The sequence below is a fragment of the Propithecus coquereli genome, unplaced genomic scaffold (genome assembly GCF_000956105.1).
Source record: "Propithecus coquereli isolate 6110/MARCELLA unplaced genomic scaffold, Pcoq_1.0 Scaffold166, whole genome shotgun sequence".
In the NCBI taxonomy this organism is placed as follows: Eukaryota; Metazoa; Chordata; class Mammalia; order Primates; family Indriidae; genus Propithecus; species Propithecus coquereli.
In genome coordinates, this window is record NW_012141191.1 from 3,841,424 (window position 1) to 3,864,170 (window position 22,747).

At 41.2% G+C, this 22,747-nt stretch overlaps 1 protein-coding gene across 1 annotated transcript in view; it reads right to left on the minus strand.

The window, feature by feature from the left end:
* FAM189A2 (family with sequence similarity 189, member A2) overlaps positions 1-18,657 on the minus strand; it is a 67,040-nt gene extending 48,383 nt beyond the window's left edge. Inside the window, exons 1-2 of the mRNA XM_012641601.1 lie at positions 18,241-18,657; positions 10,142-10,198 (exon numbers count right to left, since the gene is read on the minus strand). Coding sequence (XP_012497055.1) covers positions 10,142-10,198; positions 18,241-18,657 — 474 coding nt within the window. The remainder of the gene's footprint in view (positions 1-10,141; positions 10,199-18,240) is intronic.
* Between the last annotated feature and the right edge of the window lie 4,090 nt (positions 18,658-22,747).

Below are 22,747 nucleotides of genomic sequence, written 5' to 3' on the forward strand. Positions count from 1 at the left end.
GCAGGCAGCAAGCAAGCCTGCAGTGGGAAGGGCAAGGGCATGACTGCAGTCTTCTCTATTTCCCGTGTGTGTGTGTGTGTGTGTGTGTGTGTGTGTGTGTGTGTGTGTGTACTTCTCCTCCTGCAACCTGCTAACCACAGTTCTGCCATTTTGGATAGGAGCAAGTAAGAGGGAGGCCGGGGCCATGTTGGTAGACAAGGTAAGAGGCAAGGAGAATTCACCTGGCTGTTAATGTCTGGTCTTGGCAAGTGTTTCCAGGGGACTCTCTCCTGAATGGGCCTCCATTGGCTCCTCTGAGATACCTACTGCTGTGGCTACAGTTCCCTCGACAGGCACCCAGCCGTGCAGGCCCAGCCTCCTTCTGCTGTGGGCTGCTCACTGCCTATGGCCCCTTTGGGCAGAATGTAAGCTCGCTCCAGGCCTGTTCTCTCCTGTGAAGCCCATCTGGTCAGCTGGAAGGATATGGCCCTTGGGCTTGGTCTGTGAATGGGCAGTTATTTCTCCAACTGCTGTCTTTAACTCGGAGGCCACAGAGTGTGCCAACCAGCTCTTTGATTACCCAGGCGTGTGCCCGACGCCAGTCCAGGCAAACACCCAGGACATCAGGTTCTCCAGGTGCTTATCTTTAAGTACCCTCCTTTCCCCCACAAAAAGGTGGAACTCAAAATGCCACAGCAATCCAGTAACTTTCTTTAAAGCCTGTGACTCTTTAAGCCCTAATCTTTTTATAGGCTGGGAGATGGAGATCAGTTAAGGGTTATGAAACTGGTTTTCACCCCACAGCTCTGCAAGTCCTGCTTAGAGACATTCTGACACACACGCTGGAATGTGGGAGCAGGTGGCATCCCTTGGAGAGAGGCCTCAGGTGAATCTGGAAATAAAGGATCCAATTCTACCGTCCTATTACAGTAACATTCACATGAAAATCCTATAAATGCCATTATTGGTTTTCATTATTTGAGAAGCAACTCAAAGACATAGTTTAAGTGCAAAATGTAAATGTTAAAACACTGACAATGTAAAGGTAATAATGTTACTATCAAAAACTAGGAGATTGAAGGGGGAAAGAAGCGGAGAGAAGTGCTAATTTCTTCACCTTATAAAAGAGTCAAAAAATACTATTCAAAGTAGAGGATTTAAGTAATAGAAGTGTATTATTTAAAATTATAAAGTCACCAATAGGAGATATAAAAATAATTTTTTTAAAAATAGGAGAGGAGGGAAGGTGGGTTAGCATAAGTGTGAGAAATCCCTCACTTTAACAAGGTGGCACAACTGCCAAGAATACTAAAATCAGAAAGGATTTGAAAAGATTAATTCTGGGGAGTACAATAAGTTTTGGGTGTTGGGAGAAATGCACAGAACTCTAATTTGTTTGTTTGTTTGTTTGAGAGAGTCTCACTCTGTTGCCTGGGCTAGAGTGCAGTGGCGACATCATAGCTCACAGCAACCTCAAACTCCTGGGCTCAAACGATCTGCCTTCCTCAGCCTCCCAAGTAACTGGGACTATAGGAGTGCACCACCACATGTGGCTAATTTTCCTATTTTTTTGTAGAGACCGGGTTTCACTATGTTGCTCAGTCTAGTCTTGAACTCCAGGGCTCAAGCAATCCCCCTGCCTCGGCCTCCCAAGCGCTAGGGTTACTGGCATGAGCCACTGTGCCCAGCCAAATTATTATTTTTGATGAGTAAGAAGACTACTGAGCTTTTCCTTTTTAAATAAAAAAGATTTTTCCCTCTTAAAAAGCATTTAGTAAATTATAAAATGTCATAGTGATGTGTTACAGATATAGATAATAGATTTATAAATATAAATGTGGACACATAGAGACAAAATAAATAAGAAATAGTCTCAGAGAGGTGAAGTATTATGCCCCAAATTACACAAATAACTAGAGGACCCAGGTCTGACCCAAACCTATACTCTTTCCCCTGCATCAACATACAAAATACCTGCTAACACACAATGTCCATTTGGGGATCATTCTTTTCTTTTAACTAAAGATCTCTACCAGGCAACTCTGGTATCCTCACTGAGAAATTACAGCCAGTGAGACCCAAATCCACCCCCACCTCAGGCTTCCTGACCCAACACTTCCCACCAATGTCAGGCACTCCCCATACATCAATCTAGTTTGAGTACCCACCAGATTTCTTCTTCAACTGAGTTACCGTCAGTGCCCAAATGTTTAAGAACGAATGTATTCATTTTTTAACTATTTTTAAAATTATTATTCAAGTAATATTCATGGAAGAAAAATCATGGTCCTAAGCAGTCAGAGTTCTTGATTATGTTATGAATAAGAGAAACCAACTCAGACTATTTAAGAAGAAAGAAGAAAAAGGGATTTCTCGCAAGGCTGTCAGGTAGCTCACAGAACCCACAGGAACCAAGCTCAGGAACCCGGGAAGGAGGCAAGGAAGCTGAGTGCTGGAATGCCTACCAAGGTCATGCCACAGGAAAATTGGGCTCCTTGTTGCTAGCCTTGGACACCAGCTGCCTCCTTAGCCTAATGGATTCTAAGCTGCTTTGGGCTTCTCCACATCAACAGCTCCAGCTCCAGAGTCCTGGGCTAGAGCTCCAGTGGGTGGAGGTCACGGGCACGCACCCTGGCCGTTGGCATTCAAAAGTGCAAGCCTGTGGCCTCAGAAGTCCCCACCACTGGAGGCAGACCCTGCCTCTCACCAAGACTCCCAACTCTAATAAGGGAGTTCAGATACTGCAGATACAGAGTGGCCAAAGATGAGACAAAACATAACTAAACTAAAAGTCTCCTTGTCACACGATACAATATTGTCCTCTCCAAACTGGAAAGTAAAAAAGCCTTCCTCCTTCCATTCCCATTTCACTCAACAGAGGTGCCCGTTGTAAACAATTTCTTGTACATCTTTCCAGAAAATGCAAACACATATGTGTGATCACCCAGGGTTTTTTAAAATACACATATACACACAAATGGGACCATACATATTATTCTGTGACTTTTCATATGACAACACATCTATTTTAAGATATTCCCCCAATTCAAAGTAATGTTCCCTCTTGCACCAAATCATTCATAGTTGGTGAATTTTTTCACAGTCATATTCAGAAATTGACCACTACAGTCTGTTGGGCCCAGACAGTCTGGATACAGGACTGTCAGAGGGCTTCCTTTAGCAACCCAGGTACACACACACTACTGGAGTTTGCTGTAATGCCCTGTAGAATACTGCAGGGCTGACAATGTGATAGTATGTACATATTGCTTAGTCCAAGCTGTACCCTAAGGACAGTCAGAAATTCATATTCCACAATGGTCAGCTAGCATTTATGAAAAGGCCAAACTCCAAAAGCCTACTCCCTTTATCTCCAAACAATATCCAAGCGACTTTGCTATAGTAAATATGGAAATGAGATGTCATTGATGAAATTATTAGCTTGTATAATAAGCATAATGGATATTAAAAATGGGTTCTCTGTGAAATTAACTAAAACCAACATAATTTCTTTTCCCTGTGTTAATCAGTTCTGGGACCAGCCAGACTTTTCTGACGCTATGTTAAACAAGATTGTGAAGAAACAAAAATAACTTAGCTACTTGCTCCAGGAAATACTTGCTCCTCAAAAGTAAGACTGTGAACTAACTAAAATAGTTTATTTATCAAGACTAACAGCTTACTCATCAAGCCTTTCTTCCAGATCCAGACTCTTCTCTCGCTGTGCCCCCAACCCACAGTCGTCCCCACCTTATTCATGCAGGATATGTTCCAAGACCCCCAGTGTATGCCTGAGACCAGAGATAGCACTAAATCCTATATATACTGCACACAAATTTCTTTTTCCTTCTTCACCATTTCACAGTTAGCAGATACATTCTTACTGTATCTTAGCAACCTCAGCATACAATTTTTTTTAATTTCCTTATTAAGTAGAGAACTTTCATCTTTTCACTTAAAGGAAGCATTCTATGGCTTCTCTTTGGCATATCCAAATTGCCAGCACCACTACTCTTGTGCTTTGGGGCCACTATTAAGCAAAATAAGGGTGACTTGAACACAAGCACTGTGATACTGTGACAATCTGATAACTGAGATGGCTACTAAGTGACTAACTGGAGGAGAGCGCAGACAGAATGGATACACTGGACAAAGGGATAATTCATGTCCTGGGTGGGACGGCAAAAGATCTCTTCGTGCTACTCAGAACAGCAAGCAAATTAAAATTGATGAATTATTTATTTCTGGAATTTTGCATGTAATATTTTCAGACCCTGGTTGACCACAGAAAACTGAAACCATGGAAAGTAAAATAATGAGGGATTAGTCTATGTCATAAACTCTGCCCAATCCCAACCAGTTCTCCGCCTTGCAAGACTCACCTTAAAATCGCTGCCCGACAGGGGTCCTAACTCTATAAATATCCTCTTTTTGACTCATCCCTTCTGAGAAGTGGCAAGAAAGTGTTCTCCCTTACTGAAGTAGGTCTAATAAGCTTTGCTTGATCAACAGGTTTTCAGGGAATCAACAGTGGTATCAAGACAAGTGGATACAAAAATGAGAGACAAAAACATTGTCCACACACTCTGTTCTGTAAGCATGATACAAATCTCATCTCTCTATCCTTTAAGCTTCAGAACAGAGGGTGTGAACAATTTCTTTTTGTCTAGTGGCTAATAAGTATATGCATGGCAGAATTTGATCTGAGAATCAATTTCATTTTAACAATTGACTTTGCAGGAAAGTTATTAATACTTCTAAGTTTTGGCAATTATCTGTTGCTGGCAAACTAAACCTGCTAATTAGAGCATACCCAAATTAGCTTAGGTCAGTTTGAAAAACAAGGTACTGCCCTGGGTCTTGAAGCTGCCTAGACATGGACTGCCCAAGAGTGCTTTCAATTTCTGAGGATCCTGGGGTGTTTTGTTTTGTTTTGTTTAGATCATAAGTTCTTGCCCAGTGCATAGTTCCTGGGAGAACATGAGCAGGGGGAGAAATCAAACTTCTGTTGCCAAAAGACTAAACACACTGTGGTCATAGAGAAGCCTGAGCCCAGGCCAGGGTGCCTTCACAATGCCTAACTGTACATTTTACTGCCATGGGTTACTTAACAACACACCAAACTAAGAGACCAGATCTGCTCTTGGAGATTTTCTCAATGGGTGATAAAACATAATTCATAAAGTGCTTGTCTAGCCTGAGATCCCATTTTACAGTTTCAATGAGCATTTATGTCTTGTTCCTCATTACAGTCCTGAGGGATGGCTGTATACCCATTGTACGAATAATGGAACCGATTAGATTTGTTTCTGTGGCCACTCACTGATTGAAATGGACAGGACTGAGACTGAACACTGGACCTTGTGTAGCCTTGGTCATTTCTGCTTCTGGATTTTCTAAGCGAAGGTTAAAATTCCCCAAAATTTTGTCACTTCGGATCTTGAAAAAGAACTGGACAGTCACAAATAAGAAAAGAACTTATTTAACTTATATTTCACACTAAAAAAAAAAGAAGAAGCCATTGTTGGCCACAGCGAAGTACCTACCAATTTGCTAATGGAAGATGTGTGAAATGTTACAATGGAAGAAGCACTAAACTAGGAGCTGAAACTCCTGGGTTCTTTCTCATAATAGATCACCTGATCGTGAACTGGACAAGCCAGTTAACTCCTGAGCTACTGTGCCCTAATCTATAAAAATGTATGTGAAAGAACCTGCTGGAACTTTGCGGAGCAGAACTATTACCAGCCTAGCCTACTTGGACTGTGAGATGAAGAAAAAAGAATTATGTATATCTTAAGCCATTTTTTAGTCTCTTTGGGTAATGAGGTTCTATATTCCAAATACGATAATCTTGAAGTTAGAAAAGAAACTGAAGGACCATTTTAAAATCAGCCAGTGTATTTACCCCCTTCTACTCTTGGTCTGGGGTGCAAATCAACAGGATCCGCACTTGAGAATAAATCACATGCGACACAAGCACATCATTGGGGAAGAACCTTCATTCTTGATGCCGAAGAATAGAGCTGTCCTTTCTAGGTTATATCATCCCATCTGTTCCTAACTGACAAGAAAAAAAATAGCAATAGCTCAAATTACCACTTCATAAGCAACCACAATCATAGGCAGTGGGCCAGCTGGACTTTCACAGTGGTGATTCTTACTAAATGTACCACGAAAGAAAAATATTATACCTGCCACAAAAAATACCTATGCCACCAAAGAAAAATAAGAGAAATAGCTTATTAAGACAATTCTGTTTTCTAACTGAGGTGCGTAGACCAGACAATCTTTGAGGCCGTTTCCAGCACTGTATGTGATTTATAAACACAAATATTGTATTAGAATGAAAAAGGAATGATGTCCAGAAGAAATAAAAACATACTTTAAAAATGGAAAATATTAGTTTTCCCCTCCCCCTCCAACTCCTGGGCTCAAGTGATCCTCCTGCCTCAGTCTCTTGAGTAACTGAGACTACAGGCACGCACCACCACGCCTGGCTGATTTTTCTATTTTTTTGTAGAGATGGGGTCTCGCTGTGTCATTCAGGCTGGTCTTAAACTCCCAGTTTCAAGTGATCCTCCTGTCTTGGCTCCCAGAGTGTTAGGATTACAGGCATGAGCCACCATGCCTGGCAGAAAATGTTAGCTTTTTATGGAAAATACACAACCTAGAATACTACACACACACGCGCGCATACTCCTTCACTTAATCCTAGCCATAGCCATAAATAGCTATAAATATTTACAAACTACTTTCCAATAGTATAATTTTTGTTCTGAACACATGACTATGCTTATCAGTAGAAGAGAGAGTGAAGGAAAGCTTTCAACTCTGAGTTTCCACGCAAACTTGAGTTTCAAGGAACCAGGTCAAACTGATCCTTCTTTGTTCAAACCAATAAAAACCTGGGGTAATCACAGCAACAATCACAAAAGAGGCAGCACAACTGTAAATGGTTCTCAAAAGGGAATATCCACGTGTTCTAGACTGGTGTGCACCCAGCAGCTCAAAATGAGGACAGCTTGCCTCTCAAATGGCCCTGACAAAGACCATCCTTCCCCCTCCCTAGCTCCAGCACCAAAACACTCCCTAACAACCCTGAAGTTCAAAGGGTACAAATTCAAGTTTTAGAAAACAAAAGCAAGTGAGAGAAACTTAAGACAAAAGTAAAAGAGAAACTTGGAGAACTCACCCAGGACCTAAATTTCTTATTGCTGACAAATTAACTCCACAGTCAGCAACAAACGTACATCGAGCACATTGGCTCTAGAGACAGGGGGTAAAGAGACAAGGTACTTGTCCTCATGGAACTCTCTCTCTCCTGGGGGAGACAGACGGCAAATAGTAAAGAACAAGTACATAGGCTAATCATATCCTGTGGACCCAACAGCTTCATTGCTAAGCTATGGAAAGGGCAGGTACTACAGACCACTGCAATCAGGATGGTCAGGAATGGCCTCTCTCAGGAAGTGACTCCTGAGCTGAAAGGGAGAAGAGAAGGAGCCAGCCAAGCAACCAGCTAGGAGAAGAAAGTCCCAAGTGAGAAGATGCCACTGTGCCTACAGCATGGGTTGTGAAGGAGAGGGGAACAGAGCTCTGCTCAGCCAAGCCTGGTCTGTAAGAACACAGCCCACAGGGCCCTCTGGCTTCTCTAGGGGAACACAGCTTCTCACCAAAAACTCATCCAATGGCACATTCCCTAAACTCAGGAAGCTCAGGGAAAGGGGATTGGGAAGAAGAAGAAAGAAGGAAGAAGGAAGAAAGAAGGAGGGAGGGAAGAAGAAGGAGGAGGAGGAGAGGAAAGAAGGAAAGAAGAAAAATATCCACTAAGGGAGGGATGTCGTAGAGCCAGATCTTCAACAGTATCACTAAATTATCACTAAATTACCCCTGTGTGCAGAAAAGAAAACTAGACTCAGAAAAGTTAAGTGGCTTGCACACAGTTACACGGCTCTTAAGAGGATGGACTAGAAGAATCTGACTGGCACGCCTAGTTTCTTTCATTTTATCATGTAATTTTTTCCTTTGTTAACAAAATATTTGGCACAGGTTATAATGGTATATACTACTAAGATTCATATGAACTGATGATTTTTCATTTATGATACTAAGGCTCAAATGATTTTTGATAGACTCAGAAAAGTTTTCCTTGCACAGTTCCTAAAAAATTAATTTATCTTCTTTATAAATTGATGCAGATTAACATTTCAAAACAATCTCTATATGACCTTTATAATACACAATTCATGGCAGCCAAAATATAGAAGCTCAAATGTCCAACAACAGGATAAAAACTGAAGACGATACAGAAAATACGGCAGAAGGCTGCTTAGTGATATTAAATGTAGACTCCTTATACATGGAAACATAATAATAACTGATATTAACTTGATTAATTTAATGTTAAACAGAAAAAGCAGAGTACAACATAGTACGTATACACTGGTTACAACTTTGTGACGAAGTACATATACTTACCAACAAAGATGAGAAATAAATTGAAAGGAATGCAATAAAGATAGGGTCATTTTCATTTAAAGTTGCTTAAGCTCACATAATAAATATATAAGGCACATTTCCAAAACGAAACAATGTTAAAGAAATAAATGTCTTAAAAGGTGGACTTTCTTAAACTCTACCTAAGAACACACATGCTCATATTCTCTTCACCATTTAGAATTTCCAAAGTACAAATATCATTAGAGATTTTCTTATTTTAATTCAATTTAAATGCTTGAGATTTATATTTCTGAGTATTTTAATATCATCCAATGGGAAAAGATAGTGCAAAGGTAATTCCTATAATCAGGTCTTAGTATAAACATTGAACACCATCCAAAATTTTTCTGCAGAGACTGTAAACCTACAGAGTTGTTGTAAAACAAACCTCAACCACTTACAACACAGGCCATAAAACTCACCCAAAGCCTCATTCTCTCCTATTCTGTTATCTAATATATTAAAATGGTACATTGATAATTTACTCTTTCCAAAAATTACTGAAGGATTTTTGCTCAATGTTATCATTGATGGAGTTGTAAAATATTGCCTATGTCATCTTGTGGGCCTGAAAACACTTTAGTTTAGTTTTTCAAGACCATCAGCACAGTATTGGGATCCATTATTCTGAAATTCAACGATTCTATAATACAATGTGCTGCTTCTTCTTGTAATTAAGAATGTAAGTAGTTTTGTATTGATTACCCATTGAGCCTAACAAACAGTGGTCTGTTTAAGATGAACTATTAAGTATATACACAAAATGACATAAGAAAATTATTTAACCCCATTTCAAGATGAATGAGAGAAAAATAAAAAGAAGAGATGTTATACAGAAAAAAAATTTTAAGTATACTTCAATTCAAATGGAATTTCCTAGACCCTCTATTGTATCCTCGAAAGTTGAAAACTCCATCAGCGATTGTTTATTTTTTATAGTATTCCCTGAATCAAAATGACAGAGCAAATAAAAACAAAGGATGAACATTGGGAATGTACTAAAAATGCCACTGAATTATACACTTTAAAATGGCTCACTTTATGTGAATTTTGCCTTAATAACAACAAAAAAAGAATAAAGTCACCAGTAACATGTCTGTATTTATGTATGTGATGGACAATATAGCAAATCTAAGCAACAAAATTCTGAGGTTGTCCAACCAAAACATTATAATAATAAAAAGTCATATTCATGATTAATATCTGAGATTTGATTCAAAATAATAAGGAAGAAAAAAGCATACAGGGGGGAAATGGATAGATAGAGCTGAACATACTGGCTGTAAGTTAATAACTGTTGAAGCAGGATGATGGGTACAGGGAGTTCATTATATTATTCCCCCCATTTTTGCATATGTTTAAAACTGTCCATAGTAAAGAGTTTTATAAAAAATTATATTTTTAGATTGAGTCTAATCCTTGAGCTAGAAACATATGCATAGCACTGGGTACCTAAGAAGCTTAAGGTGAATCAGAAAACCAGCAAAATTAGCACCTTAATTTAGTGTTATGAGATCATATGACTTCTAATATTGTCCACTGTTAACTTATTTTTTTAATGAACAATGGAAGCTTAAGCATTGCTTCAACGGTTTATTTAAACAGACTTCATACATAGCACATTTTATATAGGGTTACAATTTATAAGATCAGTACATACCAGGAGTATCATAGGCCTTTTCCAAGTTGTTAATCCTATGATTCCAGAAAGTATCACCTGTAAGGATAAATGGTATCATAAATCTATATCATAGGCAGGTGAGCAGCTGCTGGAAACCATCTGTGGGTTTCTTCTAGCTCAAAAGGTTTACCTCACTGTGATGACAGTGGCCCCTCTGAAACTTGCGATCCAGGATACAGGCACATGTGCTTGTGTGTACGTGTGTGTATGCGTGTGCACATGTCTGTGCGTGCACGTGTGTGTCCACATGTGCGTGTGCTTCCCGCCTGCCAGCTCTGCTGCCCGCTGGACTTTGCTGAGGAAATGCAGGCTGTTTTTATGAAAACATAACTGAAAATTTGACTGCCCTTGGGGGAAAAACAAAATGCCCACCTTAGTCAAAAATAAATATGATGTGAATTATCAGTTAGTGTTTGATATTTATGCCATGGATCTCCCTTAATACAGAACCTTGTGGTGCAGCTTTTTGAAATATATTTTTTCCACTAAAACAATATTAAAGGGAGGTGTCCGGCACAGGGCATAAAAACCCATAAAATAGTGATATGCCTCAACTATCCTTCCTATCTCTTTTACCAAAGCACATCACCCCACCCTCCTCTATGTCAGCAAGCTAACAGGTTTACATATTTTGTAAATGTATATTTTTCTCTAAATTTTTATCACTATACTTATAGGTACATGTGTATATATACACATGCACAGGCGTGTGATTTTTGTAAAAAATGGGTCATAAAAGACATAATTTCCTGCCTCTTCCTTTTCTCTCTAAATAAATATTTCATGGAAATCACTTCATGTCCACTGGAATAGCTCTAATTCATGCAATTTAATGGCTACATAACATTCCTTTGTATGGCTGTATCTAATGTATTCAGTCATTCCCATATTCACGGGCATCCACTCTATTTCCAATTTTTTACCCTCACAAACAATGCTGCAGTAAACATCCATGAACATATGTCTTTAAAAACAAGTGCATTTATTTATGTTGCATAAAGTTCCAAGAGTAGGGTTTCTAAGTTGAAAGGTATTTATATTTTTTATTTTAATAGATCATGACAGATACAACTGTTATTTCAAATAAAGGGTGTCTGAAACAAAAGAATAAGCTATCTTTATATTTTCCTTTGGGAGGTGGTATTTTGTTTGCATATAGTAGCAACAAACTATAGAAACTGTAATTTTAAAAATATGTATAAAATATATATGACAAATAAGAAATAGCAATAATCTCAAAATATACATGACAAAGATACTTAAGACCTCAGTGGGGAAAAATATAAAGCATACTGAACAACATTAAATGAAGACTCAAATAAGTCAAGACATATACCAAGTTCATGGATTGGAAGACAGACTATTTAAGGATGCCATTTCCATTTGAACTGTTTTATAGTCTCAGCACAAACCCAGGTTAAATCCCAGTGGGATTTTTATAAACCACTCTTCTTCATAGGGATGCTTTAAAAAACTACATTCCAGTTCTAGGTGGGAGCTATAGCTGCATCCTCCTCATTCCCAAACCCTGCAACAAAGGCACACACCTGCCTTTACTCAATTTCTCCCTCTCTTCAAGCCCAATGAAGCCCCGAGGCACTTGGGGAACGCTGTGAGTGGTGAGGGGGACACAGGCAAACAGGAAACAGGGTTGGCAGGTGAGCAGCCTTTGGAATGGTGGGAACAGAGGTGCTGCAGCTGGGGATGAATCTTTTAAGAGCTCAAGACTTAGGGAATGAGGCTCACATTTCATCTGAAGGAGGGTAGAAGTCACAAATGGGGAAAGGGGTTGAGGGAGGGAGAAAAGAAGGTGGCAGAGTATACAATGCCTCCACCTCCCTCAGTGACAGCAAGAACTGGAACTCCATCAGCAGGGAGTCAAGAAAGTCCCTTAACAATGGTCTTTCATGGCTCCCATTACACCATGATGCTAGTGGTACATATGTAATTGTCTATCTCAGGGCTTGGGCCTGTGAGCACTCACTTAAGTACCACAAAAGGCTCTTAGAAGGCACTCAGTCAGTTATGGCAAGAGCGAATGAATGAATGGAGACCCGAAATAGAAGATGCACTTGCTCAGAGCTAACAATGTAAACCTAAACACATTCCCTGTGCTTCCAAAAGGAATACACCAGTAGCAAAAAGCAACTCTATCAACATTCTTTCCACCCAGCGCAAGATGCAACTTGCCCTAAATGAACAGGCGAGAACCTATTTTCTAACACCAAACTCTCTCTATATTATTATAATGAGATTTATTACAATTTTTGTTTCACTCACTTGTAAACCCATTCCTTGCAGTTTATAGGAAAAAGCAGAGGCCTTTTTTTCTGATGTTGCAAAAAAGGGCTCTGAGATACTCCAGGCGAGAGTGGTTGTTACCCACTATATATGGTTAATGTGCCTTAATTTTCCAGCTTAAAAATCAAATCATTAAGATCAAAAGCTTATAATTCTACTGCCCTATTTTCCTTTGCTAATCCATTAACATGCCTCAGGGCAAAAATGTTCTGGATCATTTGTCAAAAGCTGCCATATCTAAACATGGAGATTAAAAGAGCCATGTTGTAAATGTTCCATGTTTACCCCAAAAATAAGCACAAAATAATTTATCAAAAATCTAAACAACCTATCTTGCCCTATAGCTTTTACACTAGCAACTGAAAAAAAAAAAGTGTGCGTGTGTGTGTGTGTATGTGTGTGTGTGTGTGATTCTTCCCTATCTAGCATGACTCATTAAAAAAACTGAGAAAGTGGGCAATTGAAGATTTCTAACACATATGTGATGGTTGCCGCAATGTCCTAAAAAAAAGTGGCCTGTTCACTTTATTTTGATTAAATATTGCCTTGATGTTTAAAAAACATTGATGGAGATGGATGATGAGTCCCCCATAAAAACATTCCTTGAAACAACCTCTACGGAAAACAGTATGGAGATTCCTCAAAGAACTAAAAGTAGACCTACCATTCAATCCAGCAATCCCACTACTGGGTATTTACCCAAAGGAAAATAAGTCATTTTATCAAAAAGGCACCAGCACTCAATTATTTACTGCAGCACAATTCACAATTGCCAAGATGTGGAATAAACCCAAATGCCCATCAATTCATGAGTGGATTAACAAAATGTGGTATATGTATACCATGGAATAGTACTCAGCCGTGAAGAAGGATGACTTAATACCTTTTACAACAATTTGGATGGAACTGGAGACCATTATCCTACGTGAAGTATCTAAAGAATGGAAAAACAAACACCATATGTACTCACTATTAAACTGGAACTAACTGATGAGAACACAAGTGCACAGAGGGAAGTAAAACTCAATGGAAACCAATCGGGGGGAGGGAGGAGGAGGGGATGGGCGAAAACCTACTTAATCGGTACAATGAACACTAACTGGGTGACGGACACACTTAAAACCTTGACTCAAGCAATCCTTGTAACCAAAAACATCTTTACTCCCATAATACTTTAAAATTTAAACACACACACACACACACACACACATACACATTGACAGAGGTTCCAGCATGTGCCTGGCCTGGTGCTAGGTCCTCCTCATCATCAAAGCACTCTCCTGTATGTTCTCTAATTACACCCTCCTGAAATCAGTCCTGAGACCAGAATCATCCCACCCATTTTACAGATGAGTAACTGATGCCCAGAGGCTCAATGACTTGCTCAAGGCACAGAACCCACACATGTGATTCTGCTGTTATGCAAATAAAAGACCAAAGAAAATCAAAAAAATTCATCCCCCAAATTATATTTGAAATATCCCTTTAATATTAAAGTAATATTTGATTAGTATGATAGAAAATATATATTTACTGTTGTTTAACTGGTAGAAACTTCAGAATTTTTACATTAGTTTCTCCCTTGGCCCATTCATTCTGTTTTATGTTTAGTCATTGCAATTTTTTTTAAGTTTTAAAACTGTTTTAAAACCCTAAAGTTCACCAGTGTCTGTCCCTTTATATGAAAGTAGAATCTTGCTGGAGAATCATGTACTCAATGGAGGGGTGATCATGAATTTAGATCAGTGACTTAAAGCAGAGAGACATAAATGTATGTAGATAAAAAGGACAGGAGGGTACCCAGAGAAGAGAACAAAAAACAATAACCAATTCTCCACCACTTACCTGAAATATCTCCCAAGGATCATATATGTCATAAAAGTCAGGAATTTTATTTTGGAAGTAGGAGAGACAGACCATCGCAACTTGGTCTACTCTTTAATTAAATCTAGCGCAGTGTGGTAGGCTGGGTCTCCCATAATCCCAGTGGACTCTAATTAATATTAACTAAACATATACCCAAATCAAGCACCCCCAATGCTGAGTGCTAGGACGGCATCGTCTGAACACCGATACTGAGATCCTTACTTAGCCACCCACCAACAGTCAAACTTCAGGTTGTTTTTAAAGGTGGCTGATCTCTCAGTTTCATGAACTTTGGGAATAATAACACACTGAGTCATTAACTAGTGATAACAGGAGGAAAACAAATGATTACAGAGTGCTCAAAAATACAGAGTACATTAAAAATGCTCCCTACAAGTTGCTGAAAGTATGAATGTAAACTATGTAAAAAGATATTTTACAGGACTTGTTAAAGCTTAAATTTTTTAAGGAGATAAAATATACCTTAAGAGAAAAGTAATAAGCCTCAAAAACCTCAGGTTCAGGGAGAGAACTCTTACAGAAAGGCACATATAGAAAAATATCCTTAAACTATACCATGTTTAACAAAATAGTCCTTTAAAACGAATATATTTGTCTCTTAAACCTAATTTTGTAACAAATATATAAGCAAAATTTTTAGTGAAGCCAAAAGAAGATTTTCCACTTTAGTTGATATAATAGGCTAAAGTGCCTAAGAGTCATTCAAAGTTTAAATATGAGGATATTCTTCTAGTGTGTTCCTAAGTGGGTCTGAAGTAACCTTAGACTTCAGCTGGCACGTCCACACAACCACCTAGTTTCATATGCTAATAAAACTTCTGAGTGGATAAATAAACATGCATGCCCATACGATGGAATATCATTTGGGAATAAACAAGAATGAAATATTCATACATGCCACAACATGGATGAACCTTGAAAACATGCTAAGTGAATGAAGCCAGTCATAGAAGACCACATATTATATGATCCCATTTATATGAAATGTCCAAAATCAGCAAATCTATAGAGCCAGAAAGTAGGTTAATCAGTGGGTGCCTGGGGAAGGGAGGATGGAGAGAATGGGGAGTAATGGCTAATAACTTTTTGGGGTGATGAAAATTTTCTAAAATTGATTGTAGTGACAGTTACACAACTCTGAATTTACTAAAAACCACTGAATGGTACACTTTAAATAGATGAAATGTATGGCATGTGAATTATATTTCAAAGTTTTTTTTAAAAATTCTGCAGTCCTCAAGTCAGAATCTTTCAACTTTTTTCATAAAACCCTTAGTTTAGCTATCTTCGAATTAATTGCAATGTGCTATTAAGCCCCTTTATTTTAGGGATATATACTAAAATATTTCATGGCTGAAGTTATGATACCTGGAATTTGCCTTAAAATAATCCAACGGGTGTTAAAAAGGGGAGTGGTGTTGGGTATAGAGTGGCCGTGTGTTAGCTACTGAAGCCGGGGATGGGTAAACGGGGGTTTTACACTCTTCTACATTGGTTGAGATTTTAAAGTTATTCATAATAAAAGGTTAGAAGTGCAGGGGGAAGCTCTTAAGTCTTCCTGGTCACTTCTACGCTATCTCTCTATGCTGGTTATATAGACAGATAGACTTAAATATATACACATTGAAATATTTGCAGATGAAATATGTGATGCCTGAGATTTGCTTCAAAATAATAAGAGAATTTAATCTGACAAATGAATTAGGGACCATGAAGGATCTAATTCCTATGTTGCTTGGAATACTCATCCTTTTAGAGTTTATCAGAACACACAGGGCCCGCAGCTGAGCCCAGGAAGAGGGTACAGATGAAAGCATTGTTGAAGGGTATATGTGGGTTCCTTGTACAGTGTTTTTCATATAAATTTAAAATTTTCCACAATGCAAGGTTTTAAAAAAAACAATCTCTCTCACATACATAAATTCAAAACATGATCAGACTTTTTTCCTAAAAACACCAAAAGAATCATGGCATCTAATGTTATTTAGTTGTTATTAGTTGTTCTATAGATACAGTATCACTGGTTCTGTTGTCACCTTGTAAATTGTGAGGTCAACAAGTTACCAAAAAGATAGGAATATAACCAACAGTTACAGAGTTGCATACAGACCTAGGGGACAGAGTTGGGGGGAGGACATGCAGAAGAGAACTTGTCAGTTCCAAATCACAATTCTCTCCCTGCCCAAAGATATGCCCAGACAACAGGCCAGGGTATTAGCCTTCATCCTCTGGTTGATGGCCTATTTTTTTTTTTTTTTTTTTTGTATTTCATCAAATCCAACTGTGGTTTGACTGACAGATCTAAGTGCATTTACTTCTGAAATAATTCACAATAGTAAACTGATTTCAGGTTTTAATTTTAGAAAACAAAAAATAGTTTTTAATAATCCTAAAGTAGCTATCTTTGAGAAGACAATAGATTATGATTTTACAAAGAGCAAATCCCTAAAAATTTATGCAAGATTCATTACTGGCCCATGGTATTTAGAGAAATGAAATGTACCAACCGTTTGGCTGAATTTAGTCTGAAAAGTGTAGTAGAAAGCATAAGGGATCTAATTCCTACCCTCTTTGGAATACCCAACCTTCTGGAGTCTTCCAGAACACTCATAGAGGCCAGCAGCAGAGCCCACGGGCAGGGCCACAAGGGTGGTATTTTTTCCACATGATGCACAAATTGTGAACTTCCCTCACCATAGCACAGGGTGTACCCCAGTAAGATCCTCCAACATCAAGGCATTTCAAAAGGAGAGCAAATTGGTTCCGCTGAAGTATAAAATTTCAGGCTAGGCTCAAGGAACCTAATGTTCTTAATGTTCTTATTCAAACAATTATTTTGGGTCTAATTAGTTCTCCCTACATTCTTAAATTTTGGTCTTGAATGTGGGTATGTATGGACCTGCAAAAGTATAGTTTTTATGCATTCAAGACATACGCTCGGTACAGATCTTAGTAAAATTTACGGGCACTGCCAGAATTTCAGGTCTACATCGTTTATAGAAAGACCATCTACTGTGAAATTGTTGGGAGGAAGGGGTGAGCAGCCACCCAGTAGTCACCAAGCTCGCTGGCAGCAGTCTTCCTCCGAAGTCCCAGCACCCTTTTGCCCTGGGACCTGCCTTCCCGGATGGAGGCAGCAGGCCTAAGTCCTGGAGCAGGGCAGGCATCTCCGGCCAGCTCATCCATAATGATAGGTTCGGGTTCTCAAGAACTAAATTCTGCACAGTAGCCTGCATGGCTCCAGGGACCCAGGGGAGTTGGGGCCCTCCTGTAATGACCAGGTACAAGCCCCGTTTACACACACCCTCTCATTACCTCCTGAACTCGTCTGGGGGTCGAGCCACCCTAGGCATTTCACATTTACTTGTGTCCTAGATGCAGAATAAAACAAGTGACATGCCCCAGTCAACCTGTCACTTCATCTATCCTGCAAGTACACCTACTATGTGCCAGGTCCTCTTGATACATCAGTGGACAAAACAGATCAAAATCCCTGCCCCCCAGGCATAAACGTTGTCAGTTCACTAAATACTCAGTGGCCAAAAGAAGTTTAATCATTTTCCTCCCACTTTTCTGCCACCCACCCCATCTTTCCAATCTCCCAAAGAGCCAGATATCTTTGTTTTATTCTACGAGCTTGACAGGGACAATAAAACCCTTTAGCTGGGAGGAATAGACACTGCCCAGGTGCAACCCAATTCACCCCTGAACTCCATTGTCTTGGAACATTTTTCTCCAGCCTCAACGCCTCCAGAAACTTCAAGTGGCTGAGGGGCTGTGCTCCCCAACTGCAGCCCTGGAGGCCAACCACGGGGCAATGGAGGAGACTGGCCAGATGTCCCTGGCCCCGGGTGGGCCCTGAGCGCGGGGCGCGCGCGCGCTGTACTCACCGAGGAGCCGGCCCAGAACGGACAAGAGTTCTTCACCTGCGGGGAGCTGCTCAGCGACAGCGCCCCGAAGCTGAGCGCTACCATGCAGCAGCCCAGGATCAGCTGCAGCAGCCCGAGCGACAGCAGCGGGCGGGCAGGCAGCAGCGCGGAGCCCGGGGCCGCGGCTGCGGCGGCGGCGGCTGCTCGGCGGGAGGAGAGCGCGGACGGCGCGGCCAGCACCCCGGCGGCGGCGGCAGGGGCCGCGCAGCGAGGCCGCGCCGGGGGCTGCAACGCGCCCCGGGGCCAGCGCGGCCGCAGCGGGGGCAGCGGCGGTTCCTGGGCGGCGGCGGCCGCGGCGCCCGGGCCCCCAGTCTGGGGCCCGCCAGAAAGCCCAGCCACGGGGCAGCACGATCCCGGGAGCACCACAGGCAGGGACATGGACCGGCGGGGAAGGGAGCGGCCGGCGGCGGCGAGGAGGGTACGCGGAGCGCAGCCGAGGGCGCCGCACACTGGGCACCGCGGGCGGGCGCCGAGGCCGAGGGGGAGGGAAGGAAATGCGCACCGCCCAACCACTTGCTGCCGCCGCCGCCGCCGCTGCCCCGGCTCGCAGCGGCCGCACCCAACTGCCGCCCGGCGGGTCCGCCTCCAGCTGGCCCCGGGCGCACCCTCGCGCTCACCCACGCGCACCCTGTGCTCGCGCTGCGCGGCGGGCAAGTGCGCCTCAGCCTTCGGGGTCACCGCCGGACCTGCGCCCGCTTCCTGGGGTCCAGGAAGGGTGCCCTACTCCAAATTTTTAAATAAGTCCCTCGGACTGGGAGGGATTCCGCGACCAGGGCGCGTCGGAGCTGGCCGCCGACAGTCTAAGAGTCTGTCCCCACCCGCCGCGCTGGGGCTGGAGAGGAGCGCAAGGAAAGCACTGTGGCCCCTCGGCCCCCTTACGGTCCAGCCGAGAGAGGGACCCCGGCGAGCTTTACTGAGAAGGGAGCCCGGCTTTAAACTTTTGCCCCCACCCCGCCCGCCTCCAGAGAAGGGGATGCCAGGAGGAGGGGCTGTGGGGCGACTCGAAGGGAAGAAGTGTAAGCCAAGGACTTCGGGAAGGACGAGGCCCAGCGAAGTTACCGCTCGAGCGGCGCGGGACCTGCCTACACCGCATCCGCGTGGGCTTCCGGGCGCTGACTGCGCTGCGGCCCGGCTGTCCGTAGGAGGTGGGGCGGGCCGGGTGCTTTCCCGGCTCCCCTGTCGGAGGGAGAATGAGACGACGAGGTTACCTTGGAAGTATCCAGCATCCATACAAAAAGAAAGTACCCGGGGCAGCCCCAAGCGCCTGTCAAGGGTTACACACTCTCAATCTTCCTCGCTTTGACTCATGAGCTACCTGGTGGAACACAGAATCCGAAGCTTCCAAGGAAATATCCTAATAAAATCCTAATCTACTTTGGTAATTTGAGACATCTTTAGAGCTTTTTCAAAAAAAGGAAAATGATCCGCCTTTGCAAAATGATTTCCCCTAATAGTATTACCTTTTCACCTCATGAGAATTCTAATGCGAGCAAAGTGTCATACATAAAATAATTATAATGGATTGTTTCCAGATAAGAACCAGAGCAGCGTCAGTTAGTTCTGGCATTAGAAAGCTTGTCTTATCGGTAAGGTGGGGCTACATCCTCCTGCCCCATAAACCGTGTATCAGTTTTTATGCTTTGCTTGTGAAGGCTATATTTATTTTGGTAATTACTTCAACCTACGATGTGATGTATTGCCAATATGCGTGCATTTATATATACACTTTTTAAATTATTAAAGCTCCTGTGATTAATGGTCCCTGGGACTTCCTTTACAGACTGCTGTCAGAAATAAACTTCAAATTCTGGAGGGGAAAGAAGATGTCTTTTAAAATAAATGTTTAAAGTCTACTGTTTCATGCTCTTTAAAAAACAAATTATAGGATATGCTCTTAAGTTGCCGATGATGTTAAATTAAAAGCTTCTTGGGTTCTGAGGTCATACCCTTTATTTTGTATACAAGCTTAAAGGTATTTAATTTTTAAGAATGTATTACACCATGCAAGGTAGCAAGTCTGACTGAGTCTTAAGAAATTCTCCCAGCTAAACAAATCTATTCCATTAGCTAGTCCTTGACACCTGAAACTTACTATTAAAAATGTATTTGTGTCTAAGAATGTTGGTATTAGAAGTCAGGATATCCTACATCCCTTGGGGATGGTTATGTCCGGAAAAGGAGTTTTGAGGGTTGCTGGTGATGATGTTTCTTGATGTGGGTGCTAATTACATGGGTGAGGTTCATGTTGTGGAAATTCATGGAGTTACACTTACGATTTGTGCATGTCTCTGTATTTCATACTCAAATACTTTAAAGTATTTCTAAGTACTTGTAAATTTTTTCAAGTCTTTTTCCCTATGCAGAAACAAATGATAGCAGATGTTTGAACTGAAATCCATAGATGGTTTTATCTAACAGCTTTACTCATTTTATAAGATCATTAAACCTTTTCCAAAGCTACTAATTAAGGGTTGTTGTGCTTTTTTTTTTTTTTTTTTTACCGGCCACATTTATAGCTATGAGTTTCTTTTTCTACTTACCATAAACAGGAATCGTGTAACATTGCCCGACCTTTAAGGTTGTCAAATGACACCCTCAAGTATTTGGTCTTGGGATTTTTGTAAACCAAGCTTGATTCTTTGCATTCCCCAAACAGTGCTTACAAGAAGTCTTTAGTTATACCTGGTCAAGCTCTATGTAACTAAGCTATTATAGGATGAATCAGAGCCATTGTTCAGGTCAACTTGAAAAAATAAAATGAGGACTTGGGAAACAGTCTGACAATTCCTCAAAAAGTTAAACATAGATTTATCATTTGACCCAGTAATTCCACTCCTAGGTATATACCCAAAAGAAATGAAAACATATATCCACACCAAAACTCGTACACAAATAGCAATATTATTCACCATAGCCAAAAAGGGAGAGGCAACCCAAGTGTCAACCAACTGTATGAACGGATAAACAAAATGTAGAATATCGATCCAATGAAATATTTTTGTCAGTAAAAAAGGAATCAAGTACACATACATGCTACAACATGGAAGAACCTCAAAAACATTATGCTAAGTGAAAGAAGCCAGTCACAAAAGACCTCATATTATGTAATTCCATTTATATGAAATGTCTAGAATAGACAAATTCATGGTGACAAAAAGCTTAGTGGTTGTTTAGGACTGGAGAAATGGGGAGATTGGGGGTGATAACTGAAGCACATGAGGTTTCTTTTTAAGGTGATAAAAACTATTCCAAAACTGTGTTAATGATTACACAACTCTCTGAATGGACTAAAAGCCATTAAATTGTACACTTTAAATGGGTGAATTGTATGTATGGTATCTGAGTTATATCTCAATAAAGCAGTTACTAAAAAAATTAAAAATAAAATGAGGAAGAACTTGTGGAAAACTTGACCCAGATTCTTCATTAATGTAGGTGAAAGTTCAAGGAAACAGTAGCTGTATTGTTTGGTGAAACCCAGCTGCCAGTTTTCCTCAAGATCAAAGCTAAATTCCAAGGACGTTCTATATACTTTCCACTAACTCTTCTCCTCCCTGTACCTTGTTTTACACTCCCTGCCCTCAGAGCCTTCTCCGCTGAGGAGTTCAAGCTCTCTACTCAGATTTCTTTGGACACCTTTAAATAAATGCCTTAGTTCCTTCCACATTTCTCAAAAGACCCAACCTGTTAGCTGATTAAAGAAGGTTGTTCCCCGTCAGAGTGGGAGCTGCTGAAGAAACTCTTTCCTCATGACATGTTCCCTGGCAATCTGCCTCGAGTTGTTATATTTGACAAGAGGAGAGGTGCTTCTCCGAGTTAAGGCATAGTGGACTCCAGAAGCCCACAGCTAACATGGCGGCTCTGGAGCAGCTTCTCAAACTGCTCCATGGACCGCAGGACCGTGCTGGAGGGTGGAGGGGGGCATGTCGTAATGCAAGTTCATACACTTCCCCCCACACCTATGGAATCGGACACTCCAGATTGGAGGCCTAGAAACTTGCATTTTAACAACTATAAATTAATGTTAGTATATGGTACTATTCATATTCCAGAATTTTTATATGGGAGGTGACTAGGAGCAGCAATTTTATTGGAAGGGGAAGGTAGGAGATTTGGCTTGAAAGCAAGCTTACATGGAAATATGTCATGGGGGAGGGACTTTGCTGGTCACCATCCCCCCCAGCCAAGCGCTGTTGCCCAGGTGATTTTTATGCATAGGAAGGATGTAGACCACTGGATTCTAATGGAAAGGGCACCCTCTGAGGAGCCAGATGTTCTGAGTTCTAGCCCCTCCTCCACACTGCACTGTTGAACAAGTCAGGAGCTTCTTGGCTTCAGTTGCTTCATCTGTAAAATGCGGGTGCATGAGACTTCATCTGCCTGAGGCTGGGCCATCCAATCATTTGGATTTCCCTAGACATGCGATTTTGAAGTTCGGCCATTCTCATCGCCAAGGTTTCTCAGATGA